This window comes from Ursus americanus, chromosome X (genome assembly GCF_024610735.1).
Source record: "Ursus americanus isolate L20-20 chromosome X, mUrsAme1.1.p, whole genome shotgun sequence".
Taxonomy (NCBI): domain Eukaryota; kingdom Metazoa; phylum Chordata; class Mammalia; order Carnivora; family Ursidae; genus Ursus; species Ursus americanus.
The window spans coordinates 65,017,445-65,037,955 of NC_142164.1; the positions used below are offsets into that span (position 1 = coordinate 65,017,445).

At 41.3% G+C, this 20,511-nt stretch overlaps 1 protein-coding gene across 7 annotated transcripts in view; it reads right to left on the bottom strand.

Annotated features, from left to right (window-relative positions):
* Positions 1 to 764: 764 nt before the first annotated feature.
* TAF1 (TATA-box binding protein associated factor 1) overlaps positions 765 to 20,511 on the bottom strand; it is a 71,287-nt gene continuing 51,540 nt past the window's right edge. For 5 of the 7 annotated variants that reach the window (XM_087859521.1, XM_087859522.1, XM_087859520.1 and 2 more), the window contains 7 exons: positions 11,619 to 11,686; positions 11,076 to 11,192; positions 7,796 to 7,921; positions 6,874 to 6,975; positions 6,450 to 6,606; positions 5,207 to 5,384; positions 765 to 2,592 (listed from right to left, as the gene is read on the bottom strand). In XM_087859521.1, the coding sequence (XP_087715647.1) occupies positions 2,373 to 2,592; positions 5,207 to 5,384; positions 6,450 to 6,606; positions 6,874 to 6,975; positions 7,796 to 7,921; positions 11,076 to 11,192; positions 11,619 to 11,686 (968 nt within the window). In that variant the 3' untranslated portion in view covers positions 765 to 2,372. The remainder of the gene's footprint in view (positions 2,593 to 5,206; positions 5,385 to 6,449; positions 6,607 to 6,873; positions 6,976 to 7,795; positions 7,922 to 11,075; positions 11,193 to 11,618; positions 11,687 to 20,511) is intronic. The other 2 variants (XM_087859524.1, XM_087859523.1) reach the window with 1 other exon arrangement.

A 20,511-nucleotide genomic window follows, 5' to 3' on the forward strand; every position in this document is an offset into this window, starting at 1 on the left:
GCTTGAGTCTCCATCATCTCATCTGACATCGCCCTCTCCCCCCAAGTCCATCTGTTCTCAAAGTGCGGCCAGCGCCATCGCTCTGAAACGAGCATCTGGTCCTAAGCACGGTCATCACCACCCTACGTATGTTCCCTCTATTCCACCCATCCAGAACTACTCGTTCCATGAACAGACCATGTAATCTCATGCCTCTGCCAAGAACGCCCCCCCTCCCCACCCCCCTCTGCCTGGCAAACTCCCACCTACTTCTCATGGCCCATCTCAAAGGCCACCCCTGTGAAGCCTTCCCATCCTCACTCCATCAGCAAAGTTGGTAACTCCTTCCTCTCACCACAGATCCTCGTTACGTATTTATTGCAATGATCGTGTTTTATTAAACTTATTTACATTTACATGTCTCTCTCTCATTCTAGCCCTTAGAGTTCCCTGAGACCAGAAACTAGACCTTACTTTTATATCAGCATCCAGCAGACTGCCTGATAAAAGCAGGGGGGCCTTGATAAATGTTGGCTGAACAGATGAATGAATACCATGTACCTATCCAATCTCCCAAACCAAAATTCTGAAAGCCACCTTCCATTCCATTCCTCCTTTTCTACCCTCAAATGCCAATTGGTCAAGTCCTGTTGATTCTACCCCCGGAAGATCTCTCAAACTCATGCCCCTCCTCCCCATCTTAATGCCACAGCCTTAGACTGGGCTCCAATACCCCTTACTTGAACTAGATTTGGTCCCCTCCAAACCATTCTCCACACTATTGCTGAGTATTTAAAAAAATTTTTTATTACAAAAATAGTACATACTTATAAAAAATTCAAACAATACAGAAATAAAAGCACAATACATTCCCAGTATACACACAACCACAGAGCCCCCCCCATCCCATTCCCCAGAAGTTATCGCTGTGAACAGTTTAGCGTATATCCCTTCAGACCTTTTCCTCTGCATATACAAGTATATACACACATATAAATATACACACGTGGTTGTCTTTTACAAAAGTGGGGTCAAACTCGTCTGTTACATAGGATTCTTCAATTTCTTTCGTTCGACATAGAGAAAATTTCTAAAACACAAATCTGGTGCAATCATTCTACCAGTACTCATTTCCTATAATACACAGTTCACACCCGTTAGCATCGAGGATATGCTTCCTGCCAGTCTTTCAGTCTCATCTCTAGCCACTCCAGCATTAAAGGACTGGAGCACAAACCACCTCCGATCCTTTCTGGAACAAGGCGGGCGGGCACAAACAAATCAGGAACACACACTGCTCTTAGAGATAGCAGATTACACTCTGCCTGCACTTTTCCATCTGGCAAGCTCCTACTCATTCTTCAACAGTCAGCTTATAAATTACCTCTAGGAAGACCTCCCTTTTTCAGACATGGTCACTCCTCTGTTTTCCCCTCTACATCTAGTGTCTTCATTGCACTTAGCTCACAGCACCATTGTAATGATTTAAGAAACGAGTTTTGAATTCCACTCCCCCTCCCCAACTTGAGGGTGAGCTCTTTAGGTAAAAGCAATGTGTCTTATTTACTTTTGCATCCCAAGGATCTGACAGTGCTTATCATGGAGCAGATGGTCAAAAACAAATCTTTTGAGGATGTTATGATCGCAGGAACATTTACTAAGTACCTACTACGCACAGAACCAAATCCTACGCATGAAAAGAAAGTCTTTGCCCTAAGGACCTTACCATTGTCCTACCCTGTCCCCTGGGGACGAGGGGCACAGAACACATTCACATGGCAACATCATTTCTGACATACAGGCTGTTTCAAAGATGAAGTCATTTGCCTCAAATCCATTTAGGGACAAGGCATTGTAAAATCAAATCAATAATAAAGTAACAGGCAGTTTGTCCAATAGGTTTATGTGTTTACTGGGGCACCGAGTCTACCAGAACCCAATTCTCTGTCCCAGCAGGGGGCTGTCACCTGTTCCAGCCTGCAAATTAGAAAACTGAGATAATACCATGCTTGGAAAATGTCTAATACACCCAGAAGACAGAAAATTGTTAGTCCTCTCATAATTGCTCCTCCTTCCTGAGGGAAAAGTGATACCAAGAGCAGTTAAGTGGAGCTAAAGGAGGGCACGGGAGAAAGAAGAGACTGTTCTCCTTTTGTTAGTGGTACGGAAAAAGGGGTTGCTTGGTTTTAAATCAAAGTGTGACACTGCCCCGGGGAAGATCAGAAGAGGTGATTTATTACCATTTATATACTATTTCTTAAAGGCTAAGGTGTCAGTCAATCTAGTGATTTCAGGATCAGACGCTATACAACAATTATGAACAAATTAAGGAAGGTGAGCCACCTAGACTGGAGAACAGCGAAGGTTAACCAGGAAGGCCCCAAAAGGAAGCCTCATTCATCAGAGTCCAAGTCACTGTCCCCAGCAATGGAGTGGAAATCCTCACTGTCCTCCTCGTCCTCTGACAGGTGGACCTGGCTTAGTACGCTCGGCCCAGAGCGCTGCTCTTCCTCCTCATCTTCTTCCTCCTCTGATACCTCATACCCACCGATGCTGCTGAAGCTTGTGTCTTGGGTGTTCGACTTGGGATCAGGCTCCTCATAGCTCCCATAACTGAGAAGAGAAACAGGTCATCTCTCAAGCTCAGGTACCACCCTCTAGCTGACCAGTCCCGTTCTCAGTGCCACCATGGGATCAGCCCATCTCACCTCCCCTGGACACTAAAATGACTGTTCTGTAGGTCCCCGAGAGAAAAATGATCCTGTTCAAAACATCAACCTGCCAACTTCATATTCACAAGAACCCGAATGAAAGAAACTCCCCTACACCTGAACCACACGCTGCCGGCTGGCGTGGCCGTAAATGCAGACAGCCTCAGAGTTTCATCTCCCACTTACAGCTTCATGCACGTGCAGATCCAATTAGTCAATGGTCCTGAAGATTCTACTTCTTCCATTATCTTGTCCCCTCCTTCCCATCTCTACTCCACCTGCCTTAGTTTAGTCCTTTGCTATCTCTGGCCTACGCCGCTGAAATCGGTCTTGATGCCTCCAGTCTTGCTCTCCTCCAATTCATTCTTCACACTTCTGCCACAGTGCTCTTTATTTTTTGTTTGTTTATTCTTAATTTTACTTAAAAAAAAAACACCACACAAGCAATGCATGTTCACTGGTTTTTTTAAAAAAATAAAATACATGCCAGAAAAAAAAAAAAGAAAAAAAATCACCAGCAACTCCATCAACCAGATATAATCTCTTGGTATATGACCTTCCAAATTTTTTTTCTATGCGCTTAACTTAGATGCTTAGACATTTTTTATTTTACAAAATTGGAATACTCTACATACTCCTCAGGAATCTGTTTACACACTAATGATTATAATGAGCGCCTTTCCATGTCAGTGAACACCCATCTACAGCACCCTCTTAATCGCTGTATGGCACTCCACTATACGGCTGCCGCATGACTTGACACAACCGTCTCTCACCGGGACGCTGAAGCTGTCTCCAACATTCCCACTATGAAAGACAAACTCCCTGTACAAATGTCTTGATGAAGGTGCTGTATTACTGCCACAGAATAATTTCCTAGGCATGGAATTGGCCCCCAAGGGGGATGCACATTTTCTGAGGTTTTGGTTTATAATGATAAATTGCTACAGCTCTCTCCCACCCACCCCACCTTATCAATTCACATTACCGGCAGTCATTGGAGAAGGTCTTTCCACACACCTTCCCAACACCGGGCATCATCATTCATTTTCATCTTTGTCACTCTTACAGGTAAAATACTGCATTTCATTGTTTTATTGCCTTCCTTTGAGTCTTAGGGAAGTTATTTTTTCATATATTTACTGGCCATGTGCATTTCTTTTGGGGTACAGAGCACTCTTTCCAAAATGCAGATGTGCTCATACTTCTCAATGTCTGCCCTGAACTTTCAGGCCCTTCATGATTTGGTCCTTACCTACCTCTGTAAATCGGCTCTCTCTCACAGACCATGGATCAGAAGCTCTGGCCACACCAAGCTGCTTACATGCTCTAGAACTGTTTCATGCCTCATATGCTGTTCTTGCTCTCTGAAGTGCCCTTTGCTTTCTTCTTCTTCTAGGTAATTCCTCATCCGAGTTAGCTCGGTTTCCTTCTCTAAGCAGCTCCTCTACCCCACTCCTATCCAAGTCCCAGAAAATCCCTGCGGTTGCCTATCACAGCACTTTCCAAGTCACACTATGATCGTCTGTTAACCTGTTCTAGGTTTCCCACTAGACTGAACTCCTTGAAGGAAGGCACCACATCTTAGTTGCTTCTGAACTTGTGATAAATATTTGCTTAATGAGTAAATAAAGACTAACTGCTTCCTGGATACCTCTGGCTAAATGCATCTGATGTACCTTAAATCTAACATGTCCAAAGACAAATTTCATTTTTTCCTCCTTTCCTGCCTCATCAAATACCTACCTGCTCTTTTCACTTTCCTATCTCAGTGACATTCCCATTCATTATCTATCTCCCTACCTCCTAAATCCAACTGATCTATTCTGTAAATAGCTCTTCAATATGTCCCTTCCTTTCCCCCACCTCCAACAGATCCCAGCTGAAATCCTTATCATTGCCCTAGAGGTATTTAACATAAAAAACTCATGTTACTTCCTTTTCCTTGAAGTGATGATTCCCATTACCCAAACTCCAAGTGTCTGAACATGCCACCTAAGGTCCTCTACAATATACTCCCTTGCTGCTTCTGGAGCCACAACTCCCCACAACCTCCGTTCACCCTGGAACATCCTTTGGTATATTTCTGTGCCTTTGAACCTACTGTTCCATCTCTAAGGGTCTCCTCACCTCCTGCCGCTTTTCTACTTAGCAGACTCTTCCTATTCAGCCTTACTGCCAGGTCCAGTTCGAATGTTCCCTCCTCTGCAAAACTTCCCCTGATCGCACCAAGCAGAGTGAGACACTCCCTCCTCAGTGGTGACTTGGCACTTTGTACTTAGCACACTGTATTTGTCATGATTTTGTTGGTTATCAGTCTCTTCCACTAGCCTGTGAGCTCCTCGAGGGCAGGCTATGGCTTGCTTCTCTGTGTCTCCCCCAAGGGCCTACACGGTGCCTGGCCCTAGAGGGTGCTCTGGAAATGTCTGATGGATGAAAGTAATCTGATGCCGGGCCCTGTGCCCTTGCAGCCGGGCACTGATGCCGCAGCCCTGTAGCACGCTGCCGCCCATTACCTGATGTTGCTATCCTCCAAACCATGAGAAGCCTCCCCACCGTCTGCCTCATAGGACATCATGCTTTCTTCGTTCTCCATGCCCATCCTTGTGTTCTCCTGAAGCATGCGGGGCTGTTTGGGTCTTATCCCACTAGATCCCACATCAGAGTCGCTTCCGCTTTCACTCAGCTGGATAGCTGTGAAAAGAAGACGGTCCTGAGATAAGCTGGACAGAAATACCCCCTATGGCTTGGTCTTCCCAAACCAGTTACTGCCCCACATCTATACAGGCACCCTGCCTGGACTCCTCACCTCAGAGGGGGGCCTCGGGCCAACATCGGCAAGACCACAGTTTAGAAACAGAATCCAAATAACCACTTCCTTTTCTCATCTCAGCCCGGTCTTGTTTTCGTCCCCCATCATCTCCTGTACTTTTCCCTGCCACTGCTATTAATTGACGAAATAAACCTAATAGGATCTTTTTTTTTTTTTAACTGAAGCATAGTTGACATACAATATTCTATTAGTTTCAGGATTACAACACAGTGACTTGGCAATACATACAGTATTCTATGCTCACTGCAAGTGCAGCTACCATCTGTCAACGGGCAATACTATTACAATATCATTGACTATATTCCATATGCTTTTTATTGCCATGACATATTCATTCTGTAACTGGAGCCTGGATCTCCCACTCCCCTTCACACCCATCACCCCCCCCACCCCACCCCCGCCCACTGCACTCTGGCAACCTCAGTTTGTTCTCTGTACTTAGGGGTCTGTTTCTGCTTTGTTTGATTTTCTGGTTCCCACGCGAGTGAAATCATACATGACTTATTTTACTGACTTATTTTACTTAGCATCATATCCTCTAGGTCCACCCATGTTGTCACAAACAGCAAGATCTCATTCTTTCTCATGGCTGAGTAGAGCAGGATCTGATTTCCTTATTCCCCCTCCCTTCCCTATTACAAACACAACACCTCTTTCTCATCTTCATCAAATATTCAAACCCAAGATGCTACTTAGGCACTGCCTCTTCCACGGTCATCTTTTGCACTTCTGTGTTCTATCTCTTCACCTCCTCGAAGGCTAATGAGTGTCATCATCCTGTGAGGGCTCAGTACTCTGAGTCTGTGAATGAGACTTCAAGGAAAGAGCAGCTTCTGGTAAAGGGATATGTGGCCCAGAGTTTCCTAGCCAGTCCTCAAGGTGCTACGGTGAGCTACCTAGAACAGAAGCCGAGGAACAAGACTTACCAGAGAAAGGATTGTCTCCTTCTTCATCACTCCCGGCGTCTTCCTCATCATCTTCTCCTTCAGACATAAGCAAATCCTCATACAGGACGCTGGCCTGAGGCTGTTGCACAGTTCCTTCCTCCTCATCTGCAAGATCACCGTCTGCATCTTCGCCTTCCTGAATGAGACCAGTTGGGGTCCAAGTCCCATCAATTGACCAAGTAAGAGACTAGAGGCCACCACCAGCACCCCCCTTGCTGCCTCACGAGAAGTTAAGTAACTGTGGTGGATTGACTGATACAGCTGATTTTTCAAGGATTAAAGTCTGATTGGGCCTCACTATGGACTCTCTGATATCGCCTTGGGATTTGGCCTGCCCTGTACTAGCGGGGCCCTATCATGTAAGGGTATAACGTAACCATGAGCTTTCTGTAAGCATACTCACTGGGGCTGGAGTCTTAGGTTTCCCATCCTCCTCCTCATCATCATACCCTTCAATATCTACATCAGAGTCTTCCTCGCCCAGCCTACCTCGGCCCTGGTGCATCTGAGTAAGGAACACAAATAGCACATCATTGAGGGACGTGCCTGCAGGAGGAGTTAACCAAGGGCTCTCACCCAGGGCGGATGCTCCTCCCTGATATCCCAGCCAACCCCACAGCTAGTGGGGGCTGCTGACACAGCTCAAGGCATGTGTGCTTTTTCCCATTCATTCTTTGGAAATCACTGGTAGAGTAGAACCAAAAACCAAACACCAAAAACCCGAAGAATGGGAAGGTCCTTGTTCTGCTCTTCCATATCATCACAAGGAGACTCTTCCTTCCTAACGCAAGCTTTCCTTAGCTTCTGTTAGGACTCTTCGGGACAGAAAAACTCTCCTGGGCTTTGTACTCTCCAGTGGAAGCCTGCCTGAGATCAGCTGAGAGGATTTTCAGCTTCAGATCGGGAGTATCTTCGGACACCTCTAGAACAGGCCAATTTTTAAAATTTCATTTAATTTTATAAATCATTTATATTACAGCATACATACAGTACAGTAGCAGGGCCAATTATTTTGAACTCTGTCTCTGAATGCAGTTGGTCTTTCTAGTCACCTGTGAGGTTGCTCTGATGCCTCATACACTTTTCATACTTGTGCCTTCCCTGAAGTGCTCTTGTGCCTGACTCTGCCCATGGGGACAGACAGAAGACAATGCCAGTCATGTGACCTGCCACCAGCCCACCTTGAAATCCCATTTCTAAGCCTTCATTCCCAGGGCCAAAGGGGCCCAATCATCCATGATACATATCATGTATCACCACCATCACTCCCCCACTCCCCACCAAAGCATATGACCAATGCCACCAAGAGAAAAAGAACATCCTACCTGGGTCACCTGCTTTTCTGGAGTGGCAGTGGGAATATCCAGGACAGACATATTGCTCTCATCTTGAAATACAGAGGCATCTCGAGACATACTGAGGGATGTGTTGGTGTCATACAAATCAGGAGGCTGTGGCACAAATGTACAACTTAAGCTTCTATTTAGGAAAGGGAGTAAGAAATACAGAACTCCCCTTTAGAACATTCACTGCAGAAAAAGGTCATGCAGAGCAATCCACTTAAAGAGAAACAGTTTGACACAGCTTTATGGACAGGTCTTTGGGAATCCTACAAATGCTTGCTCGTTCTAGCAGAGCGACATCTGATGTATACGATCAGAAGCCTGAAGCAGAAGAGCATCAAAGCTGTGGGACAGTTCTACGGCCCAACAGTCTTTCTGGTCAATAACCTAGTGTCTTCTAAGCCCTGACTCACTGTTTGCAGGCCCAGGGCTTCACACCTGCACAATTTTGATTCTTTGGTTTAGAGACATCTAATAGGAAATCGCATAAAGGAATTCCAATTCCAACAAGGGCATGTAGTGGGTTAATAGTTTATGAGCTCATCAGAGGATGCTATGAGGCAAAATGGTGTGGTGTAAAAAAACAACATGGGCTTTGGAAAAAAATGCCCTGGGTTTGAGTCCTGGCTCCACCATTTGCTAGCTGAGTAACTTTAACAAATTATTTAATCACTCTAAGCCTTGGTTTCCTCAATTATAAAACATGGATGATGTCTGCCTCCCAAGGTTGCTGGGAGAATGAATGTGTAAGCTCCTTACCCCATGCCTGGTATTCAATAAATTATAGATTCCTTCCCTCTTCCCTCTCCTGAAGAGATGAGGGATTTAGCAAATGGACTTTTCAGTGACAGGAGGGCAGGAGGAACTGATAAAGAACAGGCTGGAGAAGTATGAAAGCGTTCTCTAAAACTCGGAGGGTAAAAATATTACGTAGCTATTTAAAAATCATGTTTTCAAACATTAATGAGATAAAATGTTCATAACATAATGTGAAGGGAAAACAATAAGACACAAAACCATATTGACCAATTTCACTTTAACAGTGTCTACATACCCTGGTGAGCACATGTGCGTGCGTGCACCCCCCCCCCCAGATTTGAAAGAAACACACCAAAATGTTCACAGTAGCTGGTTCTTTCGGAGTGGTGGACTTAACTCTAGGTAACTTACTCCTTCTTGATATTTCCCAATGAACATGTTGCTTCTATCAACAAAAAACCCGACATATGTGTTACGTTGTGGGGTTTTTTAAAAAAGCAAACAAGGATGATTGAAGAGGGTTTTGGAGAAAGAGGCAACACAGAATTTAAAGCATTACAGAGCAAGTAAACTAGTGGTTGAACAGAAGAGAAAATCAGGGAATGAGGGGCTACTGGGGAACTGCAAGGTGCGCCATTTTAGGTGAAGTGTTAAGCTAAATATATGATGTCATTCAAGCTAGGAGGAAAGAGTTGAGTGAAAATACATTATTGACTACCACCATTTAGGGATGGAAGTAGTCTAATTACTGTTACGTTTCCATACACCCAGAATTATGACAGGTTAAACCTACACAAACCCTCTTGAGTAACACTGGGCTTGAAAATAGCAATGAGTAAGGACAACCGCTCGGGTGCACCTTCCTCAGGTTAAGAGAAAATGCTCAGGGCTTCCTATTTTATGAAGTGTATGTATGCGTGAAGGCAATGACGAAAGGGTGAATGAAGTAATGAAGAGGTGCTATCTACACCCTACTCTTCACAGGGGACCCTCTACCTGTACCGAACAACAGCCACTGCCCAGAAGGGAGAACAGCTGCCAGGCTTTCCTCAGCCACCTGAGACAGTGGGGGAGGGGCACGCAAAAAACGAAGATAACCTCCGGGTCTGAGGCTTTGACTCACCAAAGGACTAGGTTTATGCCGTCAAAGATTAGAGCTAAGCATGTGCTGCTCAGTGGCTAGACTCTTCTGAGGAATGATGGCTAAAACCCAGGCTTTAACTTACCAGAAAGGGCCCTGTGGGAACTATAGGCCTATTAAGCAAAAAGGGCTTTCCTGGGCAACATCACTCACCCAAGCCCCCCGGACCCAATCTGCCCACATACTCCAACAGCCTTTCCTTGTTCTGGGCCTGGAAGTAGTATCTTAGGACTCTTTATACTTGGTCCCTCAGTAACCTAGGTTTTGGGGTAAAAGAGAGTAAAAGATAGATAGGGAGAGTGCATGAAAATACAAACAGCAATAATCCAACAGAGATCATACAGGTTGCAGTATCAGTTCAGAGTAGAATGAAAAAAAGTATTCCAGTGGGAATTGGGAGAATTTTGCATTAAAATCTTTGGTTAAATTTGAAAGGAAGTCTGAGAACTTTGTAGACAATTTTCATACAGACAAGGAAGCATTTACTGAATGTCTCCTACATGCCAGACAAATTAACTCATTTAATGCTTATGATAATCTCGAAAAGCACATTTTAGAGAAAAGGAGACTGAGCGGGCTTAAGCTAACTTCCCAAGTTCACAAAGCTAGATAAGAGCAGAGCTAAGATTCAAACCCAGGCCTGTTTTATTGCCAAAATTCATGTACTTCCCACTTTACCACAGTGCCTTCAATACAGAAACCAAGCACCAACTATGTTCTTGATAAGTCCCATTCTTCAAATATGGAAACATATGCTTATGTTCAAATATATCCAAGGGACAGAACAGAAAGACTAAAAATTTCTTATTAATCCTGCTCTGTACTCTTGTGACATGTAACTTTAAGAACATTATAAATGTTACCTGTCCTCATTTACAAGGAAAGGGAATCAATCCAGGCAAATGGGTGACATCTAAGATACACTGAGATACATCTGAAGGAATGAGGAATCGGGCGTCTATGAGGCACAGGAACAATGTGGCCAATGTCTATAATTGAGAATTCTATCCTCTAGGGATGAGCCTAGAACCCCAATTCATAGGCAAGGGAACTCCAGAGACTCAAGAGGATACCTGTGGCCACAGTAGTCAGGAATCTGGTATTCCTAAATACTGCCTCAACAACTAAGATCCCACCCCACTCCTTCATCCCACAACTGCTTCTTCTGGACTCAGCAAGGCCACCAAGACCCATGGCCCTCACTCACCTTAGCCTTTGAGAAGACAAGAAAGCACACGAAAGGCATATGAAGAGGAAGGACAGAGAAGAAGGGTATCTCAGTAAATATATCTGTTAACATGCTCCCAATTTCCCAAACCAATAAGAAAACTCTAAGAGGCAGTTCCTAGTCTTCAGACTCACCTGAGGTGTGTAAGGCCCTGGGGTCATTGGGTCCAAGCTTTCTAATTCTGCTTCCTCCAAAGCTGCTTCCTTAGCTGTACAAATATCCTTCTCAAGTTGAGTCAAATGCTCATCATACTGAGAAATAAACAAAACTAGTGAATTCACATGTTTTAGGCACCGAAGATATAAACGTAAAGCAGGGGCGCCTGGCTGGCTCAGTCAGCAGAGCATCCGACTCTTGATCTCATGGTTGTGAGTCTGAGCCCCACGTTGGGCATGGAGCCTATTTAATAAATAAAATAAAAGTACACAAAGCAGACAAAAATCCTTGTCTTCATGGAGCTTCTTCTAGTGACAGGTCACATATGAAAAGTAAATTATCATATAGCTTGTTAAAAACATTTAGCACTAGGTAGGAAAATAAAGCAGGAAAGGAAATGAGGGACGTGGGGTAGGAGGTTACATATGAAAATCAGATAGGCAGGGAAGACCTCCCCACCCAAGGGAACAAAGGTATTCCAGAATGCTACATCCCAAGGACACCTCTTGTTTACCACCTACCTCAGTCAGTGTCTGGTAACAGACATTCACAATCTCCTGAGCAGTCTTAGTATACTGACTTTCAGGCCCTGCAAAAGAAAAAAGAAAAATGCCATGACTTTTGCAGACTTCAGTTCCAGAAGTTTACTTCTGTCACCAGCAGTAGTGTCCCATGTTATCCTAGACCCAAAAATTCATGCCCCAGCTTTATCTTCGACTCTGGCTCTACTTCTGGAGGTGGAGAAGTTCAAATGCATACAAAAACAGAGACACTAATAGGATGAGTACCCACTACCCAGCTTCAATGATTGTCAACACATGGTCAATCCTGTTTCATTTACACCTCAACTTTTACACTCCTCCCAAATTATTTTGAAGTGAATTCCAGCACCAATTCATTTATTTCACCCATAAATTGTTTTAGTATGTGTCTCTGAGGACTCTTCTAAAAAATAACTACATATGATAATGGTAGATATGTATCATTATACATTTGTTGAAACCCACAGAATGTACACCAAGAATGAGCTCTACTGTGAACTATGGGCTTTGGGTGATCATTATGATGTGTCAGTGTAGGTTCACCAAATGTAATAAACATACCACCCTGGTAGCAGATGCTGATAATGGGAGAGCCTATGCACGTGTGGAGGTAGGGGGTATATGGGAACTCTCTACCTTCCACTCAACTGTTTCCTAAACTGCTCTAAAAAATTGGATCTCAATCTCTCTCTCTCTCTCTCTCTCTCTCTCTCTATATATATATATATATAAAACAAACCAGTTATATTACATCTGAAATAATTAATAATTCTTTAGTATTATTAAGTAGCCAGTCAACATTTAAATCCACCAATTGTTTCATAAAGGTTCTTTTACATTTGATTTCTTTGAAATCATAATCCAAATAAATTCTACACACCACTCTCAGACACTTTTACCTATTCGGTGATTCTTAACTAGACTATACAGGTCCCCATACGGTCTTTGTCACAAGCTGCAGACTGGTGGCTTGCAAGTCACTCCAGTTTTGTTTGGCCCACATAAAAAAATCACTTCAGTCTGTGAATACAGACCGAGCTGTCCACCCGTAACAAATACACTTTTTTGTATGTAAATTATACCTCAATAAAACGTTTTTAGACAACTCTTAATTAGTTGCCAACATTTAGTAACTGAGAAATTTCATATAAAAGCCCGAATGTCTGGCTTCTCTTAAAAGAGATGCGGTACCACAGTCGTCATGCCTACAGGGCACCAACGGGCTGGAGCTGAGCAGCAGCTGCCTCTGTGAGATAAGGCTTGTGCTCTGCAGGTTCCCATACTCCCTACCAGGTCTGCTTAACTCATTTCTGCCTGGACCCTGGAGGTATTTGAGTTTTTAATCCCGGACTTCAATATGCTTCAATATACTGGGGTCACTCACCCATTCATTCATTCGGAAAACATTTCTGAGTACCTTCTATGTGCTAGGCAGAAAGGAGTACGATACAGACCACATCCTTAAGAAGCTTATGGTCTAGTCCAGTGAGACAGACTATAAACAAATAGGGAAATATAATGAAGTGGGAAAATCCATACAGGGTTACCAGTAGAGGCACAGAGGAAGAAGTGGCCAATTCTGGGAAGAGAGAGGGGAAAAAGGAATTAGGAAAGGCTTCACAGAGGAGGGGATCCCTGAATTAGACCCATTTATTAGGATACAAAGGATAAAAAATATACTACGTGTATATGCGCAACTTTCACGCCAGACCTGATTATTACAAGCTATTACACGAATAAAAAAGTCTCTTTCAGTTAAAACCTCAGCTAGGACATCTGTTCTTTCAAAGATGTAATAAAAACCGTATCCTCACACAAGCTGACTGTGCCAAACACAAAGAAACAAGAAAGAAAACAAAGTCGACCATCAAGATATTTAGGACACATATAAAGACAGCGAGAGCTGGCTCAGCACCAAGAACAGCTTGAGTGGTAAGAAGACTGCAGCTCAAGTTTCCAGAATTCTAATCTCCTAGGGCCACCAGGAGGCTGGCCCTCAAAATACTGCTGGAGACAGACTGCAGACGTTAACGGAAAGCTGGTTCATGTGGACGGCCATGCGTGGTGCTAGGGTAAACAGGCCACAGACAGTCTACAGGCCTCCTCCATCAAGCCAGTGCAACATTAGCTTCTTCGGGACAGTGACTCTTCTACCTGCGGGGACTTGCCCTGTGGCTACAAGTCCAGCCTCTAAATGACGAATTTAGACCTTACTTGACTTCAGTTTTGAAACCTAAACCTAAACTAACCCTCTAACAGCTCATTGCTCTCGTTTAAAATACAGGGAAAAATTAGTTTTCTACATTTGCACAATTTTCTCTCTTAACCATTTTGAGGATGGGACCTCTTCCTTCCCCATTTTCTTTGCAACATACAACTCTAGAGAAACACCCGCTAATAATAACCCCAGAATATATTTTAAAAACACACTTATTTACATAAGCTGATACACCTGTTCATGTGTTTGGATTACTAGCTGTTTGTGTCCTCAGTTTAACAGTGTGTGCTCTCAAGCATTACAGAGGGTTCAGCTATTTAACTCTGTTACTCTACTATATGCAAAGTAGTTTTGAGGTACTTTTGATAAAAGACAGCAGTGGAGTAACAGTGTATGTCAGTACACTTCAATAAATACAGAAATAAATGTACACTCCCCCCAAAAAAGGGATAAGGTACCCAGATGTTCTCTTATCCCAGGAATTCTTGAATGAGGTGGTAATGAGAGAAAGAGATCCATGAATGTCCTGAAACTGTAAACAAAATTCTGTATGTAGTAACAGTTTTCAGGGGTGGAAGATCCATCGTTATTCCTCAGACTCTCAAAGGAGTCTATAACTACACCACTTCCACACAGAAAACCAAAATTAATTTTTGAAAGTGTAATTTCCAAAACAACACAAAAATGAAGATGAAAGGTAAGACCATCTATGAATTATCACTGTGTGCCCTACAGGAGAATAAGCTACCCATTTACAAAAAGAAGAATTTTTCCAAATATACTTTGCTTTTTCTCTCTCCTTATTAAATCATAGCAATGCAACTGCAATGTCTTGTCAAGGAAATAGATTTATACTTTGTCTCATTCCAAATAAGGATTGGTCATAAACTACAGAATCACATATAATTCAAACCCAAATGTCCTTAAATAGTGGTAATTCCAATGACAGCTTTGGAAAGCTGATTTCCCACCCAAATCAAGAAAATTCTTTTTGTCACTTCTAAGTTAATTTACCTCTCTAGTGATGTGAGAAGAAAGTTACAAGCTTCATGGTTCTAGTTAGAGAGGGACAGCAAGTATTATTGCTATCTGAAAGGTTTCAGTGAAAAATACCAGTCAAGTTGGTGAGCAGTCCTGCACAACCAAGGAGAGAAGGACATTTGTAATCACTCTTAAGTTCACATTTCCTTTGAGAATCTTTCCACCAATACTAAAAATAACCTTCCTCCTAAGAAAATGAGAACTCTGCCAAAACAAGCATAAAGTATCATCTTGACAGTGAATGGTGCAGGGGGATATGCATGTGTTCCAGTGTGAATCATTAAAATTAAAAAATCAAATCAAACCCCAGCAGCAGTAGAAAGCGTCTTTTAAATAAAAATCAGTGCCAGATTTAGAAACAGAAAAAGAGGAAAAAAGTCCGCACGGCTAATTCCTAACGAAACTACACACAGTCCACAGATCCCAAAGACATTAAGCTTGGACTCTCTCAATTCTTAGATATTTATCTCAAACTAGGTCTAGAAAAGGTAAAAAGAGAAGTAAATCTAATCTTTCAGACTGTAGGCTAGGCTCTTTACATTATGTAGAATGTGGATCAAATGCAAATTAAGATGTTTGGTTTCTAAGATAAGAGGTCTGATCTCTCAAACCAGAGTAACAGAACCTCACTCAGAATCTGGACTAGAAACTCAAGAAGCTAGAAACTATCCATAGGGGAACTGGGGTAATAAATCTCATTGGACAAGGGTAGGATTTACATTCAGGACCTATCTGATGAAAAGCCCTAAGAACCTGAAAATGCAGCCACTCTGGAAAACAGTATGGAGATTCCTCAAAAAGTTAAAAATAGAGCTACCCTACAACCCAGCAATTGCACTAGGTATTCATCCAAAGGATACAAACATAGTGAATCAAAGGGGCACAGACACCCCGATGTTTATAGCGGCAGTGTCCACAACAGCCAAAGAATGGAAAGAGCCCAAATGTCCACTGACAGACGAATGGATAAAAAAGAGGTCAGTCATCAAAAAGAATGAAATCTTGCCATTTCCAACAATAGGGATGGAACTAGAAGGTATTATGCTAAGCAAAAGAAGTCAGAGAAAGACAAATACCGTATGATTTCACTCATACATGGAATTTAAGGAACAAAACAGATAAACATACGGGAAGGGAAGGAAAAATTAAAATAAGATCAAAACAGAGAGAGACAAACCATAAGAGACTCTTAACTCTAGGAAACAAACTGAGGGTTGCTGGTGAGGAGGGGGTGGGGGGGGTGGGATAATTGGGTGATGGGCATTAAGGAGGGCACTTGATGGAATGAGCACTGGGTGTTATATGCAACTGATGAATCACTAAACTCTACCTCGAACTAATAATACACTGTATGTTAATTTTTAAAAAACCTGAAAATGCTTTTCTTTCCCAAATGACCCACCATTCCATTCAGCAACTTAAAAAAATACATACACAGCCTTGGCTAAACACAGTCAGCTCATACCTCTACAATTATTTGAAAAATAACAACACAGCAACTTCAAAACACCTTTTCCTGTAGAGTAAAATTCACAATAGGCCTTGACTCTTCACTTTTAAGCACTTACTATAAGCCAAGTATAGTGCCAGGCTCTGGTGATACAAAGTAAAAATTAAAAAACAGAACAAACAGGTCCTTGTCCTTGATGCCTTTCATGGGCTCATGAAGATCATACAAACACTCACAATTTCAATACTACACAAAGTACTAAGGTACCGTAAAGCAAGTAGCAATGTGTCAGAGAACAGATCCATGTTAAAGAAGACTTCATTAAATTTGTTCTCATCAAGTCAACTGTGATATGCTAACTGCCAAATCCGGTGAACATTTTTCATACTTGACCTTAGAAGCCCTGTGTCATATTTGCAACTGGTATTTACTTCTTCCTTAAATCTCTAATCCCATGGCTTCTGGAGCAACACTCTCCACTCCTTCCTGGTACTGCACCGCCACCTTTGGCCATTAGTTCATTCAACAGATATTTACTGAGTGTCTACTATGTGCCAAACATTACCCTAAGCACTCAGGATGTAAGACAGACATGATTCCTGCCTTCATGAAGGTTACAGCAATCACTTATTAAATTCAGGCCATTAAGTCTACCTGTGGCCATTTTTCTTCCTACACTCTTGGCCCAACTCTATATGACACCAACTACAATAGCTCACATAAAGAATAAGTATGGAGGAAGTTAACACAGATTTGTATCCCTCACAGTAAAGTTTTGTTTGGTTTCTCCTGGCACCACAGAGGTACCTTGAAAATACAGTACAGAAATTCCAGGGCTGAAAGAAAGCCTATTTTTTCTTGTGTCTCCTTTTTCTTTTAATAAATAATCATCTTTATTTTCCCCAATGGTATTTTCTAAATGTGCACTTTGTTGTAGCCTTAATATATTCTGGTGTGTATTTGCTTATTGGCATAATATACTATCTCACTCAGCACAAGCACGAGACTTTCAGTGAGATGCTGCCTTATACCAGGTTGCTATATCGCTATCTACTAGCTCAATCCAGTGCATAAGAGAAGAGGGCTAGCAAGCTATGGACATCATAGGTCTATTCCCTAACAAATATAAGTAGAAAGTGAATTCTTGAACAAAGCAGTATTCTCATAAAAATGAAAAAGCAAACGACAGTTACCACTGAGCAATATCCCTCTACTTCAGCCACAGTATTTTTTTTAAAGTGGAAAGCCAATCTAGAAGTTTTTTGCAGAAACATTCATGACATTCATTTAACTCTTGAGTCACATATGAACAGATTTTACTTAAACAAGATCACGTACATGAATGAAAATTGTCCATAACACATTATCAAGTGAAAAAAGAAAACTGTAGAACAGAATGTAAATATGATTTTTGTTAAAAAAGAAAAAGCATACGGTATGTATAGAAAAAGATCCATAATGCTTCACACCAAACCTGACAGTGGCCAACCCTGGAGAACGGGATAGGAAAAGGAAAAAAACAGAAGATTTTTCCTTTTCACTTACCACAATACTGTATGGTTTGGTTTTTTTTTTTTTTTTTGAAACAAGCATGTAATTTTTTAAGATGGAAAAATTTAGTTTAAGTTATATACTTGAATTTTACAGAAATAATTTCATCAGCAAAGATTTTTAAACATTGATAATTCCCGATGTTGTAGAGGTTATAGGGAAACAGGCATTCTCCTTACTGTTGTTTTTCACTATAAATAGGTATACAGATTTTTAGAACACATTTTTAGAACACAGATCAAAATTTCCTACAAAAATACTCCTATAAGAGCACAATTATATCAACGAAATAGAAAAATAGTGAAAAGCTGTTCACAAGCCAGCGTTAAAGAAATACTTTAAATACCCAACAGGGGGATAGTTAAATAAGATACATACATCTATGCTATGGAATACATTAAAAAGAATGAGAGAGCAATATGTACTAACAATAAGACAGAATCAATAACTATGTCAATTTCTCCCAAAACTGATCTATATGTTTACCTCAATTCTTATCAAATCCCAGCAAGACTTTTTCTGTAGACATAAATACTCTTCTAAAATTTATGTGGAAAGGCAAAAGATTAAGAAAAGAATTTATGAAAGAATAAAATGAGAGGAATCACTCTACCTGATGACAAGACTTACCGTATAGCTACAATAATCGTTGTACTGTGCAGAGGGATAGATACACAGATCAATGGAACAAAATAAACCTGGAAATAGACCCACACACTGAACTGATTCTTGACAAAGGTGCCCAAAAACAATGGAGAAAGGACAGCTTTCCCAACAAATGAAATGAACTGGACATCCATAGGCAAAACAAAATGAATCTCAACCAAAACCTCATACCATATACAAAAATTAATTCAAAATGGATTATGGATTTAAATGTGAAACACTAAAACTATAAACTTTTAAAACAAAATATAAGAGGAAAAAAGAAAACCTTTGTGACCTAGGGTTAAGCAGACTTCCTCTAGGAAGAAGAGTATGCCAGAAGAGTACCCCATAAAAAATATAAGAGGAAAAAAGAAAACCTTTGTGACCTAGGGTTAAGCAGACTTCCTCTAGGAAGAAGAGTATGCCAGAAGAGTACCCCATAAAAAAAAATTGATAAACTGGACTTTATCAAAATTAAACATTTCTGTTCTTCCAAAGATACTGTCAAGAGACTGAGAAGACACAGACCGGGAGAAAATCTTCGTAAACCATACATCTACCTGATCTCTTCCATCTCTTAGCTATTGTAAATACTGTTGCAATAAACATAAGGGTCCACGTATCTTTTCAAATTACTGTTTTCATTTTCTTTGGGTAAGTAATTAGCAGTGGAATTATGGGATTGTACGGTATTTCTATTTTTAATTTTTTGAGGAACCTTACTGTTTTCCACAGTGGCTGCACCAATTTACATTCCCACTAACAGCGCACGAGGGTTCTTTTCTCTCCACATCCTTGCCAACACTCAGTTTTAAAAGAAATTAGTCATGGGGATAAAAAGTATAGCACTGGGAATATAGTCAATAATATTATAAAAATGTTCTGATGATGATAGGTGGTAACTACACTTACATAGTGAGCACAGCATAACGTACAGAATTGTTGATTCGCTATGTTATACACCTGAAACTAATATAACACTACGTCAACTATACTTCAATACATTTTGATTTTATTTTTAAAAATGCAAATTTTTAAAAATCATACATATAATAAAGAACAAGTACCTAAAATAAAGAATCCTCAAAACTCATTAAGAAAACAGAGCACACACACAAAGAAAGCAGCACAATTAAAACTGGGGCAAAGAAATGAACAGACACCTCAACAAAGAAAATACACGGATGGCACATAAGCATAAGAAAAGATATTTAACATCAACAGCCATTAGGGAAATGCAAAGGAAAGCCACAGTGAGATTAAAGAATGACTAAAATGGAAAAAAAAAAACCAACAAGGATAATACTAAATACTAAAGACAAACTGGATCATTCATACATTGCTTGTAGGAATTTAAAATGGTACAGACACACGGGAAAAGAGTTTGGCAGTTTCTTACAAAACATATGTTTACCATCATCCTCTTGGGCATTTATCCCTGGGAAATGAAAATTTATACTCATACAAAACCCTGTACACAAATGTTCACGGCAGCTTTATTTACATTACAAAGTACTGGAAACTTGACAGTCCTTCCCTGAGTGAATGGCTGAACAAACTCTGGCACGAGGAACGTTACTCAACAATCTGAAAAAATGAACTATTGACACATTTAACAATTTGAACAGATCTCAAGACGATTATGCTTAGTGAAAAAGTCCATGTCAAAACTAGTATTATTCATATTAACATGCTCAGATCCTGAGTGATGTTGAACATCTGAACATGTTAATATATTGGCATCAGTGAAATACAAATCAAAACCACAACGAGATACCACCTCACATCAGTCAGAATGTCTGAAATTAACAAGGCAGGAAACAAATGCTGGCGAGGATGTGGAGAAAGGGGAACCCTCTTACACTGCCGGTGGGAATGCAAACTGGTGCAGCCACTCTGGGAAACAGTATGAAGATTCCTCAAAAAGTTCAAAATAGAGCTACCCTATGACCCAGCAATTGCAC